We start from the raw sequence: 26,483 nt of genomic DNA, 5'->3' as shown, positions 1-26,483 counted from the left end.
ACATCAAGTGCCTTCAAATAATAATAGAAACAGTGATTCACAACACTTTAAACTCTGCGAAAAAGTTAATGACATCGGTTAATTTTCTTCAAGAGTAAAGGATGAAATCTAAATCTGGCTTATTTACTTAGTAATAAGTAATGTCACATCAAATAAACAAAAGCAAGAAAATATCTGATAGTAGGGCCAAACAGGTCAGGGGGAAAATGCTAAGAGAAGGCGGACAAAGCAGGAACTGGGGAGATGACCTGAACTGAACAGATAACAAATGGATAAATGGGCTTAAACTGTGACTCACTGCCAGAACAGAGTTCAAGAGGCTGAGCTGTTAAAGGAAACTTGATAATAAAACTTACTGCAGCTGGTGGGGATCTGAGATAGAGAAAAGGGTAGGGCTTATGAACAGGTGAAGAAAGCCTGTGAATTCAACTCTATATTTTATTCTTGGACTTCACAGGAGTAACTTTACATGGTTCACAGTTCAAAATAAGTATGACCATATGGAAAATATCACTTGCGGAATCTTCATGCAGTTAAACAACTTGGCCTTATAATACAAGGTGCACATGAGGAAATGGGGTGCCCTCACACCGATATGAACTAGGGCAGCGCAGTAGTGCTGTGCAAGAAGGTTTCTGGTGCAAACCCCAACTGAGGCTCTTCTGTGTAACGTTAGTATGTTTTCCCGTGGTTTACATGGGCTTCCTCTGAATACTTTGGCTTTCTCTCACAGGCTAAAACTATGTATGTCAGGTTAATTCATGAATCTAAATTACACTATATAAAGTGTGTGTGTGTGTGTGTGTGTGTGTTGGGGGGGAGGGGGGTCTTATCACATAACATTATAAAGGTATAACATTTGTGGGAAACACAAGTGCAAGTCCTAGATATGCGATGTTTCCTGCTGCAGCTTTGAATTTATAGTCTAGTTTTTTGCAATAAACAGATCTTACAATTGGTAGCTACACACAGTTGTTTCTGTCATTTTCTTCACAGTACATTTACTGTAAATAAAAGTTACAGTTACTTCACTGTAGATAGACAAACACACAGCAAAAAAATAAATTTGCAGTAACTGCTGTAAATGCAAATCACTGTAAAATCCAGTCACAGCAAATTCATAGAAAATACCTTTTCAGCAGGATGTAAAAAGTGCTTATAAACAGGGTTCCTGCGAAACCTTTTACAGCTAATTACTCGCATCCATCTGCCAGTAAGTTGCTGTAAAATTTACAGCAACCTGTTCACAGTGTGTGAGGCTTTCATGATAACACTTAAGTTTAATGGTTATGCGTGGCTATAAACTAAACTTAAAGTTTGTTTTTTCACTCTCACTTTCAATAAAATATATTTAAATCATTGTGGCTGTTATGCTTTCATGTCTGATATTGTGTGACAATAAATGTTTTTCTCCAAAAATAAGTGTTCATTTCATTCACCAATAATTGTCATTTTTTTTTCTGACGAAAACAGGATGATAACTTTAAGATCACATGTATTGATAGTTTTGTCAACGAATAAAAACGAGGTCGAATCAGAACTAATTAAGCTGTGTGGAAAGGCGGGGCGAGTTTACAAGTGATCCAATCAGAACTAATTTCCTTGTACAGAAAGGTTAGACCGGCACGTTTGATTTGTTCCCGGGAAACGGGGGTGTGGGTGGAGGGGCTTATTTATTCCCATGCTCTTCTCGCGGAAAAGCGATAAAATTTCAGCATTTGGTAGAAGAGCACACGTACCGACGCATTTCATATTTGATGTCAAGGAAAATAAAATGGAGCAACTCCTGCTGGTAAAAACCTTTACACTTTTTATTTTGGTCAAATGAAAAACCTTTAGATTTATTCTGCTATCATCTTGTGATGCTTAGTCGACTAAAACTAAAATAATTAATTATGACTAAAACTAAACCAAAATTTGCTGTTAAATTTAACACTGGACAGGCTAAAGGTTAAACCAGTCTGAAGCCTGAACTCACACACTGGGTGCATTACTTTATCCTTCATTACTTCACCTCATTATTATTAATTATTACTTAGACAGACACATTATTCATCATCTAATAATAACTTATGAACTCATGAACGTCTGCGTTTCCTTATACCAAAATATTAGATGTTCTTTTGTCAAGTTAATAAAATCACGTATTTAATCATTTATTTTATTCATTTAATCATTAAACATAAAGGGAGGGTAATAAAGACAATGCTTGTTGGTTGGAATTCTATCTTGTAATTCTGTGGGGCTGCAGTGTCTTGATAATGGCAATAAAATGATAACACTAACCAGGAAATCCAATCTATTGTTCCTTGCGTTGCTTAAAAATTCAATTCATAGACCAAGCTCTTGGGGGGGAAATAATTAATTAATTAATTGTGTTAAAGTATGTAAGGCTTTTTTTGATTCAATTGAGACAGGTGAGACCTGAATCTGGGAACTGCCCCTCGTAGGCAGGGCTGGGTTTTTCCCTTTTATAAGCACAGGTGCAGGTAATTAGTTGATCTCTTGTGTGAATTTCTGGTTTGAGCTGTGCAATTTGGCCTTTTTAACTTTTCTATGACAGCTTGATGTGGGTTGCATAGTCTTCTATTGCAGTGGAAAAAACATTGTTTTATGCCTGTGGAGAAACTTGTAGTAGACTCCGCCACCTCTTGCCGATACTTATTAGGGTGCCACCCTAACCTGGAGACAGATTGCCAAGCTGCTGCTTTGCCGGGGTGAATTTCTGGCTGCTGGGCCGAGGGCCTTATATGCCAGTGGCTATTGTAATTTGTTTTAAAACTGGTTTAACTTGACAGCGAAGAGTTGAGGACTATTCTGATGGTTGTGGTTCTTTATTTTGTTTATTAATTTGTTTATTATTACTTCATTGTATCAGCAGGCACCGATTAATGTACTGATTGTGTTTTAGAGTGGTTTCATCATTTCTTATCGTTGCAGACAGTGAAGGTGCTGTGTGGAAACTGATCCTTTTCTCGCCGCTTTTGCATGTACTGCGGTGAGCTTGAGCGGTGACAGGCATTGAAGATTTTCTTTTATATATCTTTGCCTAGTTGGGGTGAAATGTAAATTGCCGTGCCTTAAACGTGTGACACATGGTGTTATTTTGTACTAGATTCCCCATAGCGCGTATCCTGTCCTCCACCTATGATCGTACAATTTTAGTTTTAAATATATTCGATAAAGTAGACCTTTTAATTGTCTTGGGTGCTACTGTTACATGTTCAGATTTTGTTTTGTATTAGCATTAAATCTTGTGAACTGACTGTATGCATATGGCTCATTCCTATTGAAATAGGTACCTCCCTCGGGTCACACAATGTCTAACTTCAAATTTTATATTAAGATGAATCATTTTTATACATTTATAATTAGGTCCCTTTGAGTGAATTACAGGAAGTTTAATATGGAGCATTTAACCAACATCCTTCTAAGTAAGAGGAGCCAGTGTTCCAGATTAACTGCTGTCGCAAATTAACTGTTGACAGTCGAACAGATGTGTGGTAGACATGCTGTTAATGACCCGCTACCGGCAAATAAACACTTTTTCATCTGTGACATTTGTGAGGTTACCTTAGACACAGTCCGTCACAATTAAATAAAACCTGATAAAGCTCAAAGGTTGTCACTTGTATGTTGAACTAAAAACTTTAATCTGGAATTCTTTCACACTGTTTTTACCAATAGTGTGTTATTTACCATAAAGTAATGCAGTGCCATTCATACCAGAGTAACCAGAGAGGATAATATATATTTAAATATATACAGGACAGAATATAATATCTTTATGTAAAAGTCCAGAGCCTCTGAGGATTATCTGAGTACTTCTAACAGTACACAAAGCAAAGCTGTCGATCACACTGTTCTTGAAACTGGGTTTATCCATCTTCTGGGGCGGGCCAGTGACGCTCTGAAGATTACTATGTGAGGGAGCTGCTGGTGAAGATCATGAGTCCTGCTTGATCCCTGCGATGAGCTTCAGTCTTCCTGATTTTTCTGAAATGATTCCTCTCTCAGTGGGTCAACAGAACATCTGACACAGGACAGCTGTGATATAAGAAAGGCAAGGAGTTTCTCCAAACCTCTGGACCCAGGAAACCTAGGTTGGTCCTGATGATCTCCCTCACTAGTTTTCCTACAGGGTAAATGTAGCTGTTTACAATAATGTGGACTATGTTATTATGTGAAAAGAACAAATTACACTTGTTTTTATTTAAATTTGACATGTTACCAGGCTGTAGAGTGCTCTGTTAGTGTAATGGATCTAAAACTGTTTAAATCTTTAGTCTTATATCATCCTCAGTCTTATGTTAAAATCTCAAAGGACAACATTACATTTCTAGACATTTTGATATTAAGAGTAACTCTGGGCATCCGTGGAGTGTGCAGCTGATGTCATCTCTGTCTAAGAAAATGATGATAAAAACTAAGGAGTGCTGAAACATTCAAACATATAGACTATGAGAGTAACAGGTGTGTAGCGTCGCTAACTAGTTAGCAACAAGCCTTTAACACAGTGAGCATTCTAACAGCTAATCTAGCAAATGAATTACCAACAGAGTGATTTTGGATGTTGTACAACTATAAGATGATAAACTGTGTCTTTTTCACAATAAAGTCCTTTATTTATTCAGGTAAAAATCTCATTGAGATTTAAAATCTCATTTCCAAGAGAGACCTGGCATCATGGCAACAAAAGTCACATACCACATAGGTATATAACATTTAAAACAAATACAATATCCCATACCAACATAGGGACATGGTTGTATTTACCTTAATTTAACTAGTTGTCAGTTGCGGTAACCCATCAGCAGTTAAACTGGAGCAGCCGGGCAACATAGAAAGTGTAAAGGGGCGTGTTCGCAGTCACGTCCAGCGGGTGTGTGGAGGTGGGGTTGAGGTGGGGTTGAGGTGGGGGGTGACAAGCCACTCCACCTCAAGTAACTGCTGCGCAGACTCTAGCTCCAAAAGTGTAACAACAGCGCCACCTGCAGGAAGCTTGTCTCTGTCTGATAGCTTGTGTTCAGAGACCTGATAGCTTTTTTTTTTTTTTTTTTTTGTTAGACCTGAGACCTGACATCATTTTTTTTTTTTTTTTTTTTTTTTCTGAGACCTGAGGGTTTTTTTCGGAAACCTGACAGCTTTGTTTTTTTTCTTTTGTTTTTTCTGTTTGTTTTTTTTTAGACCTGAGACCTGACAGCTTTTTTCGGAGACCTGATACCTGACATTATTTTTTCGGAGACCTGAGGAGGAGGGGGGGTCAGAGACCTGACAGCTTTTTTTTGAGTCCTGAGACCTGACAGCTTTTTTTTTTTTTTCTTTTTTTTTTCCTGAGACCTGATGGCTTTTTTTTCCTGAGGCCGGAGGTGTTCCTAAAATGACCTGTGTCCTAAAATGTATGCCCTAAAATGTACACCTGTGTATAGCATCGGTGTAGTGACGTTTGTTTGCTGTTTTCGTGGTCGCATCGTGCATGAGAATATCACCAGGTAAACTCGCATCACTTTTAAATATTTTATTTCTCAAGAGCAATAAGACTGACGGACTGTGTTTAAGGTAACCTCACAAATGTCACAGATGAAATATTCAATGTTTATTTGCTGGTTTGTTGGTAGCGACTCATTAAAAGCAAGTCTACCACACACCTGTTCGACTGTCACCAGTTAATTGGCAACACCAGTTAATCTGAAACACTGGCTCTACTGGGGCAAGAGGGGGCAACGTCCCCTTAAGTCAAACTTTTAGAAGTGTATTTAATATTGGCAGTAGTGAGAAGTGTTATTGTTATATTTGATATAGGCCATCCAATTATGGTAAATGTCCTGTTTTTAGTTATTATTAGAGATGGCACGATACCACTTTTTTATGTCCGATACTGATATCATAAATTCGGATATCTGCCGATACCAATATGAATCCGATATAGTGTATTTTTTAATCAATAAAACTTTTTTAAAAATATCTTGCTGCATTTTGTATAAGTTCATACTCAAGTTTAAAAAAAAAAAAAAAAAAAAAAAAAAAAACCACTAAAGCTATTCTGTTATACGTGTATGCAAAAAATACACTGCACCCAAACTATTTCATAGTTCAGCAACACTGATCAATTTAATAAACTTAAACCTACTCCATCCTCCCTATTCTGGTATTTTAAAGAGTACTTAGGTTGCTTAATATTTCCGCTAACAAATAGGGTTGCCAACTCCCAAAAAAAATAGGGAACCACCCCCCACCCTCCACCTCATGATGCTTAATTGACGTAATCAACTTTAATTTGATGCAGTGTGGAAGAAAAAAAAAATGCACAGAAATCAATTATTTTTCAAGAATAATTAAATAGATTCAACATCTTTCTTCAACAGAATTGCAGACTGCACAGATCGTACCTTCCCAAAGGAAAAAGTACTATAGCTTATTATTGTATATTAGACTTAATAGTTACTATATACAGTAATGGACTTCTATACATTTTACATAAGATTAAAACTTTGGGTGTAAGATTCAGACAATTATTTATTAAAAGCTAGATATTTTAAATGAGAATAAGAAAGAAAAGTATGTCTTTGTGCCCCCTTTTCCCTGTTCATGCCCTATCGGCCCCCCTGGCTAAACTTTGCTAGATCCGCCCCTGCACAGTTACCAGCCGTCAGCTATTAGAAAAGGATCCTGGTGTAGAAAGTAATATTAAATAAATTCTAACAACAGCTTATCAAGGTTAAACGTGCTGCTGTTGTTTAGCTGCTGGTTTCCTCTTTCTGGTGCAAAGTGGGCCAAAAACAAACAAGAGAGACGGACTCGCGACAGAAAAGCCGATCAGCTGATCATTGATCAGTTTCATGATTGAAGTAGCAGCAGCAGAAGGAGGGAGAGAGAGGCAGTCGCTCCACATATCGGTTGTTAAGCTTAACGTGGGAATGCTTTACAAACATTCAGAGATGAACTTACACACTTGCTTTACTTCTCTCTGGGATAACTTTGTCGGAGATGAAATGCTGGTTTGGTAGCGAAGCTCCAAATACTCAACCAGACCGCCGACAGATCTCGCACGCCACAGCCGCTCTACGTGACGCATACTGCTCCGCCGTGCTAAGGTTATGAGCTGAGTTACGCTATGTCGCAAGTTTTGTGAGGTGCTTTCGTGATATTTAATGGATTGGATTACATTTTTTATTTCTCTCCGATATCTGATCCAGTAATTTAGGTCAGTATCTGACCGATACGTAATATCGGATCGGTCCATCTCTAGTTATTATCTGATGAGGAATTTTTTGTTGTTGTTGTTGTTGTAGTTTTATTTTTCTGTTAACGTGGTCAGGGTGTTTGCGTGCCTCAGTGTCCCTAAGAGCTAGACCAGCAAAAGCTTAGCCTTCAGGTGGGACACCCAAGTTGGTCAGGTCTTGGTGTAGGCGCCTGACAAAGTGCAATCCAATTACATGACAAAAACAGTTACATGACCATTACATGATAAAAACACTTATGGCTTACTTATTACTTACTTGTCTTATGTATTAACAATATGAGTTAGTGTAAAATGTCTTTTTTCATCCTTTCCAGATGTTTCCAAGATTTTAAACATGATAATTAGTTAAACTGCAACTGTGATAAAACCACGCTATTATATAATATATTGACTTGCGAGGCACCATAAATGTGTGCCCTGAAGTCCTTCATCTCCATGGTCACGTTTACCATGAATTATTAATGTTTGATTAAGAAAAGAAGCTGCCTATAAGAACGGCAAGTCCAGCAGTGATACCATCAGTGAGGGAAACTGCCAACGGGATGGATTTAAGGATACAGTGGTGCATGACTAAACTGGACTAATTACAGTTTTTCGCTGCTGACACACTAAAGATTTATGTTTTGTTTTATTTATTTATTTTTCAGTGATTTTCTGTCATAATGGAAGAAACTGAAGACAGCATTGCAGTGGTGGGAATTGGATGCAATTTTCCAGGCGGTGAGGAAAATTTAGTTTCTGTTTTGTGTGTTCAATATTTTTTTACTACCTAATTTGAATTTCTTGCCTCACATGGTGTATAGTCAGATCCAGAAGTATGTAGACAAGGACATCATTTTGTATTTTTGCATCAGTGCACCACCACAGTGGATTTGAAATCAGGCAAGATCCTGAAAGTGCAGACTTTCACCTTTAATTAAAAGGCTTTAAGAAAAGTATTGGATGAATTATTTAGGAATTGCAGTCATTTTCAGAGGCTCAAAAGTCATTTGACAGGCGAGGCCTGTTCCCTTGTTACAAAAAGTTAAATAGATAAAAGATCTGGAGTTGATTCCAAGTGTCGTACTTGAGTTTGGTAGCTGTTCACTGGAATGCCCAAAAGATTTGTTGATGGGGTGAAGGAGGCAATCGTTAGGCTAAATCTGGTAGATTCTTAAAAAGACACAAATGGTGGTATACAGAGGCAAAAACTGTACCATTCCCCAAATAGTATATTAGGGACAATGAAAAATCTTTCAGTATAGTTACATAAAGTTTAAAAAGTGTTTTCATATGTATCTTCTCCCAAAAACAGGAGAGGGGCTTGACAATTTCTGGAAGGTTCTGGTGAATGGGAGAAACTGCTCTGTGCCAATTCCCAAAGAGAGATTTGACTTAAGCAGCTGGTATGACCCTGATGACAACAAACCGGGTAAATCCCGCACACCCAAGGCCGCTTTCATTGACGGGTATGGCCCTTTATCTTATTTAGATCTTCTTATCTGTTTTACAAATGTGTGCCTATCAATATACTCATATAAACGTTTGATTTGCAATTTTCCCATGAAATTACACTAAATTGTTTACATCACTCCATAGAAGTGCTGTTTTGCCCACCTATACTTATATGTATACTATACTATACTGTTTTGCCCCCCTAGATGACCTAATGGACTTCTGAGTTATTTAAGAGACGGGAAGCAGTTTTTGAAATTAAATGGTTGTTGCTCCTTATGTATGGACATTGCTTGTGGTGTACCCCAGGGGTTAGTTTTGGGCCTAAACTTCTTTAACTTATACATCAATGGCATTTGTAAAGTGTCCAAAGCATTAAAAATGGTACTCTTTATTGATGATACAAACATTTTCTACTCTGGTGATGATCTGCAGCATTTATTAGATGAGCTGACTAATGAAATAAGTAAAGTGAAGTTCTGGCTTGATAAAAACAAAATATCATTAAATTTGAATAAAACTAAAATTATGTTATTTGGAAATAGCAGTTTAAGTACAAATGTTGCAATTCAAATAAATGTTGTTGATATTGAAAGAGTCAGTGAAAATACATTTCTTGGGGTAATACAGTCCCAATCAAAAGTTTAAGACCACTTGAAAAATGGCAACAAAATAAATAAATAAATAAAAATCATATTTTCCCTGGTGGGATCTTAACAAGGCTCAAGTATAGCTTCAGCATCCAACAAGAAGAAATGGGAGTGAGACAAAACATTTTTTTTTTTTTTTTTTTTTTTTTTTTTTGAGCATGCAATTTATTGAAAACAACACGTAAACTGAAACAGGCTGTTTTACAGCTAATCAAATGTTTAAGACCTCAAATCTGTGCAAAAATGTAGATTCATTGTCATTTTCTGTCAGGTAGTCACACTGTCATTGTAATGATAACAGCAAATGCATATTTGCTTAGTATCAAGTTTGATGTTGATGTTGTTAATACGCCCAGACTGTAGGGGGAGCGAGAGAGCTAGAAGGGAGTTACCTCAGGGCAGACTGTAATGGCAAGTTGCTGTTTACATGGGAGTAACTCCAGTTCAATAAAATACCTTCTCTTCAAGTAACGGTGTCATTACTGAGAACCCACCACTACGTGGCTCAGGGGGGTTGGGGATTGGGAAGCGTATCTGCAACCGGAAGGTCGCCGGTTCGATCCCCGGGCTCTCTGTCCTGGTCGTTGTGTCCTTGGGCAAGACACTTTACCCTACCGCCTACTGGTGTTGGCCAGAGGGGCCGATGGCGCGATATGGCAGCCTCGCCTCTGTCAGTCTGCCCCAGGGCAGCTGTGGCTACAACAGTAGCTTGCCTCCACCAGTGTCTGAATGTGAGAGTGAATGAATAGTGGCATTGTAAAGCGCTTTGGGTGCCTTGAAAAGCGTTATATGAAATCCAATCCATTATTATTATGATAAAGAAACTAGACAGTCATGATGTTCTGATGGCAAAGGCAAAAAACCTTCCCTTTTTGAACCTGGTCAGGTTGTTGAACTGCATAAGCAGGGTCTCTCGCAGCGCAACATCGCTGCTGAGGTGGGACACAGTAAGACAGTCATTTGGAATTTCTTAAATGATCCTGAGGGTTATGGAACAAAAAAGTCAAGTGGAAGACCCAAACAAATTTCACCAGCACTGAGCCAGAGGATCCAGTTGGCTGTCCGTCAAGACCAGTGTTGGGTAAGTTACTTTAAATTAGTAACTTAGTTACATTACTAGTTACTTCTATCAAAAGTAACTCAGTTACTTCAAGTTACTCGTTACTTTCAAAGTAACTAGTTACTAGGGAAAGTAACTTTGGTTTTACTCAGAATTCTCTTGTTTATGTGTTGCTTCTGTAACTGGATACCCAGCAAGTTTGCCAGTCTTCTAGCTTGCTTACTTGCCACACGTGCACTGTGCCACCTACCAATAGAAGGGAAAAAATAATGTGCACATTTCCACGAGAGAAATCCCACGCCTGGACCATCGTTGACCGCCGCATCAGTCTAGCCTGCTTTTTACATCCAACACAAAAACTGCAGTCGTGGTGCTTTCAATTGTACTCAGAACTCGGAAATTCTGCCTTCTGAATAGGAAGATGTAGGTAACACCAGACTGCAGATGAGCTGCATCCAGGGCTGGACTGGGTTAAAAAAAATCGTCCCGGGCATCTTGACTAGAGACCGGCCCGCCGTTATAGGAAAAATCATAAAGCCTTTGAATGAAAATAAACATTGTTGTGATAGTGATGTACACTGTTCTGATGGTATATATGTATCAATCTATCAGTTGTTTGTTGTAAGACTCAGATAATTATTTTTTTAAAAGCGAGATATTTTAAATGAGAATAAGAAAGAAAAGTATTTCTTTGTGCCCCCCTTCCCCTGTTAATGCCCTACCTCGCCCCCTGGCAAAACTTTGCTAGATCCGCCCCTGCACAGTTACCAGCTGTCAGCTACTCAGAAAAGGATCCTGGTGTTATTTGTCTCTCAGAAACAGCTCATAACTTCCCTTTAACTCATTCATGTCACCTAACAGGTAAACCTGTTTCTCCATCACCTGTTCAGCTCTGATGATTCAGTAAGGACATCTCCTGGTTTCATCTTCATGTTTCCCTCTCACCAGATAACCAAACCGATATCATGACCAGCAGCTTTACAGCTGTGGCTCCAGCAAACATCAGCTGATACTAGAAATTAATATTAAATTCTAACAACAGCTGATCAAGCTTAAACGTGCTGCTCTTGTTTAACGCGACATCCGCTGGATTCCTCTTTCTGGCGCAAAGTGGGCGATTAATAAACAAGAGAGAAAAGCCGATCAGCTGATCATTGATCAGTTTCATGATTGAAGTAGCAACAGGAGAGGGAGAGAATGAGAGAAGAGGCAGCTGACAGCGTAAACACAGAATAACTCCAGCTTTGTGTCTTTTTCATTGTAGCTAAAGTCCGGGACAAACTGTTCCTTTTCACCTCAATACGAAAGGCGTAATATTTTCTCTGAAAACGAGACGATTCTGTTTTTTACAGGACGGTTGGCAACTCTAATAATTAACCGTATGAACAAAATAAAGTTCAACATCAGTAATATAGCACCCACACAGCTGGATGTGAGGGATGTGAGGTGGGCGAATGAACTGAATCATTTCTTCAACAGATTTGATTCAGCCATGAGGCAGTCTCCAACATTGGCTGCAGACTCACCCACCCCCACTGCTGCTGTTCCACCTCTGACACCTCAGACACTTCACACCTCCTCTATTCACCCTGCTCACCCCTCCCCACCCCCAACAACAGCATCCAATACACACTCAACACAAGGCTCCAGCCTGTCTCTCTCAACCACCCAGGTTAGGAGGGAACTGAGGAGGATTAAAGCCAAGAAGGCAGCGGGTCCAGATGGCATCAGCTCGAGGGTCGTCAGGTCCTGCGCGGACCAACTGTGTGGGGTGATGGAGCACCTCTTCAACCTGAGCCTGAGGCTGGGACGAGTCCCACAGCTCTGGAAAACCTCCTGTGTTGTACCAGTGCCAAAGACTTCACGGCCCAAGGACTTCAACAGCTACAGGCCGGTGGCTCTGACATCCCACCTGATGAAGACCCTGGAGCGGTTGGTCCTGGCTCAGCTTCGGCACCTGGTGAGCTCATCACTGGACCCACTTCAGTTTGCCTACCAACCTGGCATTGGAGCGGATGATGCCGTAATTCACCTCCTACATCGTTCCCTCGCTCACCTGGAGACTGCTGGGAGCACTGTGAGAATCATGTTCTTTGATTTCTCCAGTGCCTTCAACACCATTCTTCCCTCGGTTCTGAAGGACAAACTGGAGAACTCAGGAGTGGACCATCACCTCACTACCTGGATTCTGGACTACCTCACCGACCAACCACAGTATGTGAGGACTCAGGGCTGTGTGTCGGACAGGGTCGTCTGCAGTATGGGGGCCCCACAGGGAACGGTTCTGGCTCCGTTCCTCTTCACCATCTACACTGCAGACTTCTCCCACAACTCCACCCAGTGCTTCCTGCAGAAGTTCTCTGATGACTCTGCAATAGTCGGCCTCATCACTGATGGGGACGACAAGGAGTACAGAGGACTGACTCAAGACTTTGTGGACTGGTGCCAGCTGAACTACCTCCAGATCAATGCCAGTAAAACCAAGGAGCTGGTGGTAGACTTCCGCAGGCACAAACATCCTCCACTGCAACCACTGAACATCCAAGGTATGGACATTGAGGCTGTGGACAGCTACAGGTACCTTGGTGTTCATCTGAACAGCAAACTGGACTGGACTCATAACTCAGACGCCCTCTACAGGAAAGGGCAGAGCAGGCTGTACCTGCTGCGGAGACTCAGGTCGTTTGGAGTGGAGGGCCCACTCCTGAAGACCTTCTATGACTCTGTGGTGGCCTCAGCCATCTTTTATGGTGTGGTCTGCTGGGGCGGCAACATCTCTGCCGGGGACAGGAAGAGACTGAACAGGCTGATCCGCAGGGCCAGCTCTGTTCTGGGAGGCCCAGTGGAGGTGGTGAGTGACAGGAGAATGGTGGCTAAGCTGTCATCCCTGTTGGACAACATCTCCCACCCCATGCATGAGACTGTGACAGCACTGAGCAGCTCCTTCAGTGGGAGACTGCGGCACCCACGGTGTGGGACGGAGAGATTTCGCAGGTCTTTCCTCCCCACTGCTGTCAGACTCCACAACAAAGACTTTAACTGATCAAACACACACATCCACAAATGTGCAATAACACTAATGTGCAATAATCTTTTCTGGCATCGTTGTATTTTTACTCAGTTGTATATAGCATTTGTATTCTATTTTTATCTCATTGTATATTTTATTCTACTGTATATAGTATTTTATTTTATTCTATTCTGTACAGTTGTGTACTATATTTATTCTTATTTTATTTTCTAATTTTTGCTTCATAACTTTTGCACTGTCCACTTCCTGCTGTGACAAAACAAATTTCCCACGTGTGGGACTAATAAAGGTTATCTTATCTTATAGAAACTCCGTCATGCTAGCTAGTACGCAGTACGAAAAAGTCAGCATAACGAAAATAAACTCCACCTAAACTTGGTTTATATCTGACCCAGATAGACTGCAGGTCATAACTTCTTACCTGAAGTTCAGTTCACCTGACACTCGGACAGGCGGCCGCTTCGGGTCTCTCCTCTTGCCTCCTCTTTTCCTTCATCCACCTGCTGGCTTCCACCACTTGCTAATGTTATTGAATCTGTGGAAGCTCCGCGATAGCCACCACACGATGTAATGAATAACGAGCCTTTCTAAATCCCAGTAACGAGTAACGCGTTCCTGGTTTTGGTATAATAACTAGTTACCGTGCTCGTTACCACAATAATAACGTAGTTACTGTAACGCGTTACTTAATAACGCGTTAGTCCCAACACTGGTCAAGACACTGGACCATCCTCAACCCAAATTAAGGCTGTTACTAGCGCCAACTGCAGCCCCATAACCATCAGATGGCACCTGAGACTGAAGGGCTTCAAAAACAAAATACGTCTTCAAAGGCCTCCCTCCTTGTAAGCCACAGAACTGCCCATTTGGACTTTGCAGCTCTGGAGGCCAGGATCACTGAATTGGAGACTCGGCTTTGCACCCTTGATACACCCGTAGGTATCCAGGCCCCTGTAGCCGGTGCAGCCGAAGGTAGCATAGGCCCCGCTAGCTGTTCCCCGGCAGGCCCTGAGCAGCCGGGGAAACAGGATGGCTGTGTGACGGTGAGGAGGAAGCATAGTCTTAGACACATGAACAGGTTGGTGGCGTATCTGGGGCTTCAGTTTAACCGTTTTTCCCCAATTCAGTAAAGTTATAATTCATGTCGGCAGTAATGACACCCGGTTATGTCAATCGGAGGTCGCTAAAATCAATATTGAATCGGTGTATAACTTTGCCAAAACAATGTCGTACTCTGTAGTTTTCTCTGGTCCCCTCCCCAATCAGACCAGGAGTGACAAGTTTAGCTGCATGTTCTCCTTAAATTGCTGGCTGTCTGAGTGGTGTCCAAAAATCGATGTGGGCTTTATAGATCATTCGGAAACTTTCTGGAGGAAACCTGGTCTTGTTAGGAAAGACGGCATCAATCCCACTTTGGATGGAGCAGCTCTCGTTTTAGAAATCTGGCCAAGTTTATTACACCCCCCAATCCAAATTGCGTTCATCCTCGTGTATGATCTTCCAAATTTTGGAAGTTTTATTTTGGATCTCTTATTAGCGTGTAGTGTTTTATTTTTGTGGGGTTATTGTATGCTTTTTGTTTTGATATGTGATTTGTTCCGGGGGGATGCCCATTCCACCGCCCCTCCTGACTATTAACCTGACACACCTGGGACCATCCGGGTTCACCACAGCTATTCAATAAGAGGGAGAGAGCGTGAGAAACAGGAGGAGAGACATGGCGTGGGAACCGGGGTTGGCGATGGCTGCGCAGAGGGGCACGGAGGCCCGGCTATAGGCAGCTGGCCGAGGCATGCGGCAAAGGAGAACGGGACCGGAGATTGTGGACGACTGCGCATTGGAGAGAATGATTGGGGATGAGCAGAGAGGTCTGTGTTGGTGCTGAGGGGAGGTAGCTCCTCGCCGTGAGAGGCCCATGGCAGGGGATTGAGAGGCAGTGGAATGCGCCTTATGTCCCTGGGACGGTGAGACCATGGCTACACGTGTGAAGCACAGCAAAGTGGCAGGCGGAATTAGGAGCTCTGCCCATCCGGGGTAAGTCCCGATCAATCCTGTGTAGGACAAATCTCCGGTGGAATCAAAGAATGGTGACTGCCGCTGCCCCTCTCTTCTTTTTAGTTGGCACCAGAACGAAGAGGCAGAGAGGACGGCAACGATGCTGCCGGTTTCTGTGCCGTTTGGACTTTTTGTGGACTTTATCTTCATGGCTGAGGCCATTGGATTTTAGCTGTATTGTTTTAATGTTTTTAACTTCATGTTCTGCCTGGCCAGAGTATTTTAGTGTTTTCTTTGTAAATAAATTATAGTTTTAACAATGTGAGTTTATATTTCCTACTTCCTTGGCTCCTCCACAATTCTTCCCGTTAGAAGGGTTTCCCTTCTGTTTTAACCTACCACCTAGTGTCCACTTACACCTGCGCCACAGTCTTTGCAGAGATGGTGCTCAGCACATTGCTTAATCCACAAGAACTAATACAAAGCAATAGCCGCATGCACGCCGGTGGAATGGCTCGATGAGGCCCATGCCAATGCGCTCAAATGGGACCTCCATCAATAGGAGCGGGCGCAAAGGCACTTTTGGTATGGCTGGCTGATTAACAAGTTGGCATTCCGGACAGGATGCGCACTAGCAGCGCACATCTGCCTGGATGCCCGGCCAATAAAATCAGGCCATTATTCGCTCCAGAGTTTTGTCATATCGCATATGCCCTGCCATGGGGTTATAGTGAGCCACCTGGAAAATCATTTCCCGGTGGCTTTGTAGCACAAACAACTGGGTGTGTGTCTCCTCCGTGCGAGAGTCACGAGTCACTCGATATAACCTGTCTTTCAACAATACGAAGCACATGTAGGTCTGCACGGCTTCAGAGCACACAACATGACCATCAATTTCTATCACTTGGTCGAAGGCTGAGCGCAGGGTGTCATCATGAGAATGCTCCAGTGGGAATTTCCGGAGCAGGCAGGACCTCACCCGGGGGAAAAAAAAGTTAGTGGGACTCAGCGGAGGGGTCCACTCTACTTGTGCAGGCGCGGGGACCCTGTGCCTCGGCGCTGGCACCGGGGCCTGTTTGCTCGGTGGCCTGCTGCCTCCCTGAACTCCTCCGCTCTGGCGGCCAGGTGGTGCTCTGCCAGCGTGACAGCCTCCTCCAGGCTGGCGGGCCGGTGGCACCAGACCCATTTCACTGTTTCCACTTGCGGCCCCTCCACAAATTGCTGCACACAATCTTGTCCAACATTCGAGCCTCCCCCTCCGACGTTCCAGGCTGCAGGCATCGGGCCACTGCACCATGTAATTTCTAGGCCCGCGTGAACAGGTGGTCCTCCTCTGTCAGCCTGCAGCCCTGGAACCACAGGTGATGATCCTCCAGGGAGAGGCTCATTCGGTCCAGCACGGCCACAGCGCCGATTCTGCTAGAGGCCACTGGCACGCTTTTGCCGTGGCCTGGAAGGTCTCCAAGAAAACCTGGGAGTCGTGACCATCCCCCATCGCCACCAATAGTGGAGGGGGAGGCGGCGACACCGCGGCCCTGACCAGCCGCTCCAGAACCTGGGTCTGCCACTCCACGTGTTCCTGCAGCTTTCCCAGATGCTCTCACTGGGCAGCCGTCTGATCGCAACTCATATTCGCCATCTCTGCCAGCATTTGCAAAAGCTGGGCAGGCGGTGCAGCGTGTGGGTCTGACATCCCCAATCCTGGGTTTCAGCACCACTGTAAAGATGGACCCAACACACTGTTGTGGTGTTCACGTTTGTGAGTTTTATTTGTAGTTTTCCACAGGCAGTGTCTCAGCTCTCAGCTGGTCTTGACACACACACACACACACACCTCCTTCCCAGTCTCCGGCTTCACAATAAGAAAGGAGACTCTTTGTTAACCAGGTCATCACCACCCGTGGCCTCACCCACCTCCCCGGCACCTCCCCGCTGGGCCCACTGCACCAGCCCTTCCTTCCTGCCGAGCCAGGGACCACACCTCCGCCACAGTGTCCTTCCTCCCTGACACTGTGTTAACACAAACCAGACCAACAAACTGCCAAAACATAACTGATCAAGAAGTGTGAGATGCTCTTTTGGATCAGTAAATCAAGTTTGTTTGATTTGCAGCACTTGGCTGCAAGTTAACCAGTTAATTTCTAAGTAAAAAGTAGAAAAGGTGTACTTTGTGCAGCCCCTGTGAGAAACTGAGTCCTGTGAAATGTTTTTTAACAGTTCTTCTGCATTTTGGCTTAAGTTTTTTTGTTTTTGTTTTATTTTTCTTCTTTGTTTGTTTGGTTTTTTTAAAATAAAGGCATGGTGTAATATGCCATATGTATTGTAGTTCACTTTAGGTTGTATTGACCTATTTTTGTGACCTGGACCAAATTCTATTAATCATGTCCAGATATGTAAAACTTCATAACAGAAAAAGAATGTACCTTTTTTTTTCTTACCATGACTGGAGGGATTCTCTTTTAGCTGTTTTACCAAAGTGGTAACTCTTTTTGTCTTTAGCTCCTTGGATTTAAGCTGCAAATATGCCCTTTAGTTGCTTTAGTTTCCTTTCTTTTGGTGGAGTATGGCGCTGAAATTGTGTACAAACCAAAAAAAGGAACTCATTATAGGTAGCTGTAAAGCTGTTTAGAGTCTGTACATGCATCACACTGTAAATGCAACGCATACATGAGAAGTAATCTAAGAAGGAAGAATTTAAACCATAATTACTCCATCATTAGTCCATTGCCTGAATCTGACCTTCTTATTTTTTGATATTTTCAGGTTTAATGAATTCGACCACAGGTTTTTCAGCATCAGTGACAGTGAAGTGGAACAAATGGATCCTCAGCAAAAACAGCTCCTTCAGTGTGTCTACAGGGCTTTAGAAAATGCTGGAATTCCAATGGAAAAAGCCAGTGGGACCAGAACAGGAGTGTTTTTTGGTAAGGCACTAAAAGCTTGTTTTTGTTTTTGTGTTTTTATTGTTTTGTGTTACAATAATGGGTACTTGATCCAAAAAAAACACCTACTAACACCTTTTTATACCAGAATTACCATCAAATTTTACATCCATTCAAATGAATGATGTTAAAATTATAAGTACATGACCCGTGTGTTTTGTTTCTCTGTAGGAATAATGAACAGAGATTATGAAACAAATGCTGCACGTGTGCACCCAAGTGTAATCAACCACTGGACTGGCACAGGGCTTGCCATGAGTATTGCAGCAAACAGAGTCTCCTATGTCTTCAACTTCACCGGACCTTCACTGTCCTTAGACTCTGCCTGTTCTTCATCCCTTGTGGCTCTTCATCTTGCCTGTCAATCAATAAAACAAGGTCTGTCCAGTATAGATAACTTCAGGTTAATCATCAGCAGAGTAACTGGTGGAAAATAATTCTATAGTGTCGTATTTATTTACAATGTGGCATTATAATTGGTTGGTTGGGATTATGTCTTCTATCCTATCAGGCGATTGTGAAATGGCTGTCTGTGGAGGGGTCAGCTGCATAATTGAGCCAAGACTGTTTGTTGCGCTCAGCAAAGCCAAAATGATCTCCCCTGATGGAACCAGCAAACCTTTTTCCAGCAGAGCAGATGGATACGGCAGAGGGGAGGGATGCGGAGTAGTTCTCCTAAAGCCACTGAAAAAGGTCAGCATATGCAGATTAATGATGGTGTTACAATTTAGGTTTTCCTTATTTAGGGCGATCGTGGCTCAAGAGTTGGGAGTTCGCCTTGTAATCAGAAGGTTACCGGTTCGAGCCCCGGCTCGGACAGTCTCGGTCGTTGTGTCCTTGGGCAAGACACTTCACCCGTTGCCTACTGGTGGTGGTCAGAGGGCCCGGTGGCGCCAGTGTCCGGCAGCCTCGCCTCTGTCAGTGCGCCCCAGGGTGGCTGTGGCTACAACGTAGCTTGCCATCGCCTGTGTGTGTGTGTGTGTGTGTGTGGGTGAATGACTGGATATGTAAAGCGCTTTGGGGTCCTTAGGGACTAGAAAGCACTATATAAATACAGGCCATTTACCTTCTAAAAAAAGTCAAATACTTCAGGAATTTAAACATTAAATGGACAGTTTTCCAAAGTGCCAAATCCAGACGTTGGTGATGTAGTAGCTCAACCAGCTGATGATCCATCATAATTCATAGATTACTATAATGCATGAAGTACAGAAAGTTAGTTATTAGTTTTCTTGTCATTGGTTGGCTCTGTTGCACAAATTAATGATATTCAAAATACACTGTGAGGTAAAGGAGGCTCGCAAACAGTCATATTTAGTACAGTTAATCTAGTTTCACTAAAATCTGAGCAATATTCGAGGGAAATAGTAATCCTTCTGAATTATAAAGGGACCAACAAATTGACGATGGATAACTTGCCATCACAAAGGCTCATTGGTCCTTCAGGAGGATGAGCTAAAAACACACCAGTGATTCCCTTTTTTTCACATTCAATTGCAATTAACTGCAGTGGCCAACTGCTCACTTTCCAACACATGTAATTGACCTGATCGCCTAGTGTTATAAAACCTGTTTCAAAAGTTTGTTTTAGCATTTAATTTTTGTTTCAGTTGTTTAAACAGTATTTTTTTCCACACTTAGTCTGGTTCTAATTAACCAGCTTGTATAGATATTTTCAAATGTATTTTTTGGCTCCATAGTGCAGTGGTTAAAATATTTGCCTAAAATGTCAAGAGACACATGGGCGGATTGCATCTGGGAGGGCATGTGAAAAAATATCTGTGCCAAAAAAGGAAGCAGTTAAAAGAAGGAATTGTTTTTTATACCTTTAAATAAATTATAGGAAGTTTCCGCTTAATTTAAGACAAAGTGGAAATCTCTGCAGTATTTATAATAACAATAATAATAATGGATTGCATTTATATAGCGCTTTTTAGAGACCCTCAAAGCGCTTTACAATTCCACTATTCATTCACTCTCACATTCACACACAAGCTACATTTATCTCATCAGCTGAGTGACTCACATCAGTGCAATCTAGTTTATATAATTATAACTATAAGCTAAAGTTCAAATATGTCATGTCATATGTTTGACTCTGGTATAAGATGTTCTTTATCAATACACGCTTTTATTCATGGTTCATTTTCATCTTTTTGTTGCTTGACAGGCTCTTCAAGATCATGACCATATCTGGGGTATAATCAGCAAAACTGCTGTAAACCAAGATGGCCGCTCTGTCACTCCAATCACCAAACCATCCATGACACAACAAGAGGAGCTTCTCCGCAGAATCTATTCAGAATCTGACCTTGCAAATGTCCAGTACATGGAGGCACATGGGACTGGAACCCCAGCTGGAGACCCAACAGAGGCAAGAAGCATTTCCAATGTCATTGCTAAATCTAGATCTCCAGGTTCAAAGACACTCTGGATCGGCTCTGTAAAGAGCAATATTGGACACACAGAATCTGCTGCTGGAGTCGCTGGACTCATTAAGGTTCTCCTGATGATGAAGCATGAGACCATTGTTCCTTCGGTGTTCTACACTGATAAGGCTTCCAGTGTAGATACCACAGCACTGAACATTAAAATTCCTAAGGAACCAGAAAAATGGGAATGCTCTAGTGCAAGAGTTGCAGGAGTTAACAACTTTGGTTTTGGGGGAACAAATGCACACGCCATTGTCACACAGCACACCCAGCCATATTCTAAGCAAAGGCATGATAATAAGCAAGTCAAGTATTTTGTCATATCTGCAAATTCTTCAAAATCACTTACCATGATGATGGAAAATACCATCAATCAGCTACAGGCAGAAAACCGGTTTGATCTAGATTCTTTCCTCTACACGTCAGCTTGCAGAAGAACCCACCAAAAACATAAATACAGAAAAGCCATCACAGTATCTTCTGTAGTTAATCTAAAAGAGAAGCTAATTGCTGCTGTTGGCAAAAATATCAGTGTTGCCTTCTCAGATCCAAGGTTAGTGTTTGTCTTCTGTGGAAATGGTGTCACCTACCATGGTATGTGCAAGCAGCTACTAAAAACCGAGCCTATATTCAGAGAAAAGATCAAAGAAATTAAGGAACTTTTCCAAAAGCTGAGTCCTCTGGACATCCTGGATACTCTTGAGAGCGAATTTGAGAGCAGCGACTTCAGAAACCCAGACGTTGTCCAACCCCTCCTCTTTGCTATTCAGGTTGGGATTGCTACCTTGCTCAGGCACTGGGGAGTCAAAGCTGATGCAATTCTAGGACACTCTGTTGGTGAAGTGGCAGCCGCTCACTGCTCTGGTCTCTTGTCTCTGGAGGATGCAGTAAAAGTCATATATTTCCGCAGCACTCTCCAGAGAAAAGTCACCGGGGGAAAGATGCTCGTGATCAGCAACATGGCTGTATCAGAGGTACCTTCACTGCTCCCTCCTTATTCTGGTAAAATTTGCCTTGCTGCATATAACAGCCCACAGTCCTGCACCCTTTCAGGTGATGCAGACGCAATTGAGTGCTTCCATAAGGAGCTAAGCACCTCAGCCAATAGTCAGAATCTGTTCCTTCGTGTGCTGGATGTCCCTGCTGCTTATCACAGCCACATGATGGACCCAATTCTACCAGAAATTGTGGAAAGAATTGGTCTCTTACAGGTGAATGATCTTGACACAGAGTTGTTCTCAACAGTGACAGGCAAGGAAGTCCAGCAGGGAGATTTCTGCACAGGTGAATACTGGGCTAGAAACATTCGTGAGCCGGTTGCTTTTGAGCAGGCAGTACAGTCAGCATCTAGAGGAAAGAAGCACACGGTTTTTGTTGAGATAGGTCCAAGAAGGGCACTGCAGAGAAACATTATGGAATCTCTGGGAAATGACACAGCTGTCCTTGCCTCCGTGCAGCCAGAAAAAGATCATGAATCAGTCATGTCTGTTGTTTCTCAACTGTTTGAACTCGGTGTTCAAGTAGATTGGAACACGTTCTATAAAGGCTATGAGACAATACCTCTGCCTTTTCCTAAATATCAATTTGACTGCTCAGACAAGGATGTTATCATTGGGGCAGCACAGAATAACACAGCCAGTAATCATCCTGTGTTGTGTCAGACAGGAAGTGAAAGCAACATTTTCACTTGTGATCTAAAGTCTGACTCTTCTTTCTACTTGAAAGAGCACAAGCACAATGATGTACCCATCATCCCTGGTGCTTTCTATGCTGAGCTGGGTTTAGCTGCGTGCATGGCCAGTGCTAAACCAAAAGTACCTCTCAGTTCACTGCAACTGAGTGTCAATTTTCACAGTCCATTTGTTTTAACACAGAATCCACCTGAAATGAAAGTGCAACTAGAACAAACAGAGAGGGAAACCAGATTCACCGTTCTCTCCTCATCTGTAGTTTATGCATCAGGCACTGTGGTTTCAAAGAAAGAGAAGCTGATTGAGGAGCAGTGCATTTCACTAAGCTCCATCTACAAACGATGCACATCTGTAATGAGCTTTCAGGAGTTTTATGGGTATCTCTCTCAAGGAGGTTTTCAGTATGGAGACATCTTCCAGAATAAGAAGGATGTGCACTATGGAGATGATCTGAAAGAGGCTTTTGCAAATGTCTCAGTTCCAGAAGAACTTCAGTCTCATTTGCATGACTACTGCATTCATCCTGTCTTGCTAGATTATCTGATGCAGCTTCTCCCAATTGCGGTAGAGCACGTCTTTGCTGGCAGGCCAGGATTTCCTGCCAAAATAGGAAGTCTTACAGTCTTTGAACCTTTGCAAAATGAGATGACTATTTATCTGAGAGCAACTGATGTGGGCACTGATCACTTTGGTGTTTGTGGGTGCTTTGCAGACAAGGAAGGCAGAGTGTTGGTTGAGGTCAAAAATGTCGTAATCAAGTACTTGGGCAGTCGTTCTCATGTGGTAGATGAGTACTTCTACCACAATGCCTTCGATGTTATCCCAAATGATCACATTCCTACTCCTCCTCCAAAGGCTCTGGTGTTCTGTGATACTTTAGGGATCGCTGATGGTCTAAAGAAACATTTGAACTCAGCATCTACTTACATTCCCATCACATACGCAAAGGACATCTTGGGCAATGGTTTCCCTTCTCTTTTGGCAAATCTTAAAATCAGAGATATTAGAGAAAACTTTGATGAGGTCTTATTTTTGTGGGGCAAAGAAGATCTCACATCACGGCCAGCTGACATCATCCTGCAGAATCTGGCTGACTGCTGTGAGATTTTCCGCCAAATAGTTCTTGAGCTAAAGCGAATTCACTTCCCAAAATCAATTAGAGCCATAACTTTCCGTTCATCTGACATCACAGTAGACCACATAAGTCCAGGTTTTGCTCTTGTTGGTATGACACGATCGTTCGCTGCAGAGATACCAGATCTTTCTTTTCAGCTGATTGATATAAGCAGGATCTCTGCTGAGGACATTGCAGCTCTGTCTGATGTCCTAAGGTCATACCCATGCAGCAAGCACCCAGAGTTGGTGGTAAAAGACGGACAAGTTTTGAAACCTTCCATTGTGCGCACCCCACTAGAAATCACTGACAATAAAGTGGGCACTTATACATCTACAGTGTCTGAACCTTGTATTTTTCTGACAGCTGATGCTCATGAAATTACTCAACTGAGTGCCATTCGCTCTGACGAGGAGGCTGAGCCGATCAGTGATACATTCATTGAAATCCAGCCCAATAAGATATGTGTTCACTCATCCGACTATTTCCCAGTCAGCACTTCAAATCTAAAATTCGGCAAAACACTCTATTGGAACAAGCACTCATCTCAGAAACACAAGCTGCTCGCTCTTGACTTCAGCGGTACTATCACAGCAGTTGGAAAAGATGTAAGGAAATTCAAAGTGGGAGAACATGTTGCTTCCTGTTATCCTGTGGTGGCAGCAAGTAAGATTAGAGTGCCACAGGAAGTGTGCTACAGCACCAAAAGGTTCCCAGTCCTCAAAAAAACACCCTGTGTTTCCTACTTTGTGCTAGCATGGGAAATCCTGCACCAAGCATTGCTCAGAGCCAAGCATAGTATAACAATCATATGCTCTGTGCCTGATTCTGCACTAGTGAAAGTCTTGGCACTTAGCGCTTGCAAATCAGGCTGGAATGTGAATGTTGAAACACAGTGCAATGGGACTTCTGTGGGTGCAGTTGTCATACTGCCTCCATTTGATGAATCCCTAACTGCTAAAATTTGCAACTTTCAAGGGTTACAACATGTTGTAATCGTTTGTCAATCTCAGAAGCAGGATCTAGTCGTTGAGGAAGTGTTCCAAAGGGCAAAGGAAGGTGTTCATGTACAGGCAATTCAGATGCCAGTCATTTTCCAAAAGGGATTCCTGAGAACACACAGGCCATACCTTTATCACTGGCTGAAGTCCTTAAACTTTAATGGGAAATTGGCTCTTGAAAGCTTTACCTTTCAGAGTGCAAAATCTGAACGAAAAAGCATTGATTCAGCAAAACCAGACTCATATTTCAGCTCCAAGAAATTGGCTGTCGTAGCTCTAGAAAACGATGTTGGCAGTACACTGTCTGAGATTCCACTTCTCCCAACAAAAAAACGGCTTTTTCGAAAGAGGTCTGTGTATGTAGTGGCAGGTGGTCTTTCTGGTCTGGGCTTTGAGACTGTTAAGTTCATCTCACAAAGAGGTGGTGAGTACATTGTCATTCTCTCCAGAAGCAAGCCCACACCAGAAGTACAGCAAGAAATCAACAATGTGGAGAAACAGTGTCGAAACAGCATCACCAGCATAGAGTGTGACATATCTCTTTCTGAGAATGTGCACAAAGTCATCAGTGTCATTGGAAAGAAGTTCCCTGGTCGTCCGATCAGAGGTGTGTTTCACAGTGCAGTAGTCTTGCATGATGGGCTGATTGAGACCCTTAACAGATCTCTGTACGAGAAGGTGTTCAGGCCAAAAATAAACGGTGTCCTGAATTTGCACTATGCAACAAAGCACTGTCCATTGGATTACTTTGTATGTTACTCCTCCATCTCCGCTTTCTTGGGAAATCCATCACAAACAAACTACGCAGCAGCCAATACGTTTCTCGATCTGTTCTGTCAATACAGGCGCAAACTCAGCTTGCCTGCACAGTCTATCAACTGGGGAGCTCTGAACCTTGGTCTGCTCTTGAACAAAGATCATTTCCAGCGTTTTCTGGAGGCAAAGGGAATAATGATTTTAGATGTGGCTGAGATTTATCAAAGCTTGGAGCAATGCCTTGTGCTCAACCAACCCCAGCAAGCTGTTTGCAGGTTTCACTTCAGAAACATCAGATACAACATCCTCTCACAAAATAAAGCCTTGTCTATGCGCCTTTCTGCATTAGTCGAGGCAGCCTTTCAAAAATCTAGAGAGACTTACTCTAAAACTAAACAAGCTGTCTATGTCTCACCAAAGGACTATGTTGTCTCTCTACTTAGTGAGACCATTGGCATGGAGCAGAGTGAGCTGAAAGATGATTTACCACTTTCATCCTTAGGCATTGACTCCATGCAGGCTATGACTCTGCAGAATTTGATCTTTCAGGGGAGAGGTGTGAATGTGCCTTTGGTGAAACTATTGGATCCCAATGCAACTATTGCAACAATGGCAGCTCTACTGAGTGAAGGAGCTGAAGGCGAAAGTGTCAATGAGAACCCAGAGTCTCTACCAGATGAAGCTGAAGTTTCTACCAGATTGTAAAAAAAACTGAAATAGAGATATTACTGTATAAATACAGTCAGCCATCACAACCCTACAATAATGGATTCAATCTATATTTTGCATTGAGATTCAATTAAAAAAGTATTAAAATGGCCATTGTAATAAAGGAAAATTCATATATTAATGCAACTTGTTTACAGTACTTTGCATCCTTTGTGGTATTCTTTTTTTAGATTTTGGTTAATGTTTCTGTAATGCAGTTTTTTAACAAAATGACATGTATTTTACTAACTGGAAGTTTTCAAAGGATATTTTATATCACTGTTTTAAATTGCCAATATGGTACAGAAAAACAACATTGGAACTACACATGTAACTCTTGATAAATGCTTTTACTCTTAAATTATGTAAAGTAAGTGTGTTATCTTGTATTATTTTTTTGAATTTAAATAAATGTTTTATCTTTTA

The 26,483-nt window shown here is 42.2% G+C and overlaps 1 protein-coding gene across 4 annotated transcripts; it reads left to right on the top strand.

Annotated features, from left to right (window-relative positions):
- Positions 1 to 1,680: 1,680 nt before the first annotated feature.
- LOC100711357 (phthiocerol synthesis polyketide synthase type I PpsD) lies at positions 1,681 to 26,483 on the top strand. 4 transcript variants are annotated; one of them, XM_025910453.1, is made up of 8 exons: positions 1,681 to 1,792; positions 7,718 to 7,791; positions 7,891 to 7,963; positions 8,538 to 8,691; positions 18,177 to 18,337; positions 18,527 to 18,733; positions 18,867 to 19,048; positions 20,526 to 26,483. In XM_025910453.1, the coding sequence occupies exons 3-8, from the start codon at positions 7,906 to 7,908 to the stop codon at positions 26,052 to 26,054; spliced, it is 6,291 nt and encodes a 2,096-aa protein (XP_025766238.1). In that variant the 5' UTR covers positions 1,681 to 1,792; positions 7,718 to 7,791; positions 7,891 to 7,905; the 3' UTR covers positions 26,055 to 26,483. The 4 variants fall into 4 exon arrangements, with proteins under 4 accessions (XP_025766238.1, XP_019218573.1, XP_013119751.2 ...); XM_019363028.2 differs by lacking the exon at positions 7,718 to 7,791 and adding an exon at positions 2,941 to 2,998; XM_019363029.2 differs by lacking the exons at positions 1,681 to 1,792; positions 7,718 to 7,791 and adding exons at positions 1,915 to 2,823; positions 2,941 to 2,998.

The sequence above is a fragment of the Oreochromis niloticus genome, linkage group LG9, assembly GCF_001858045.2.
Source record: "Oreochromis niloticus isolate F11D_XX linkage group LG9, O_niloticus_UMD_NMBU, whole genome shotgun sequence".
Classification (NCBI taxonomy): domain Eukaryota; kingdom Metazoa; phylum Chordata; class Actinopteri; order Cichliformes; family Cichlidae; genus Oreochromis; species Oreochromis niloticus.
This window is presented reverse-complemented; position numbering and strand designations above follow the sequence as displayed.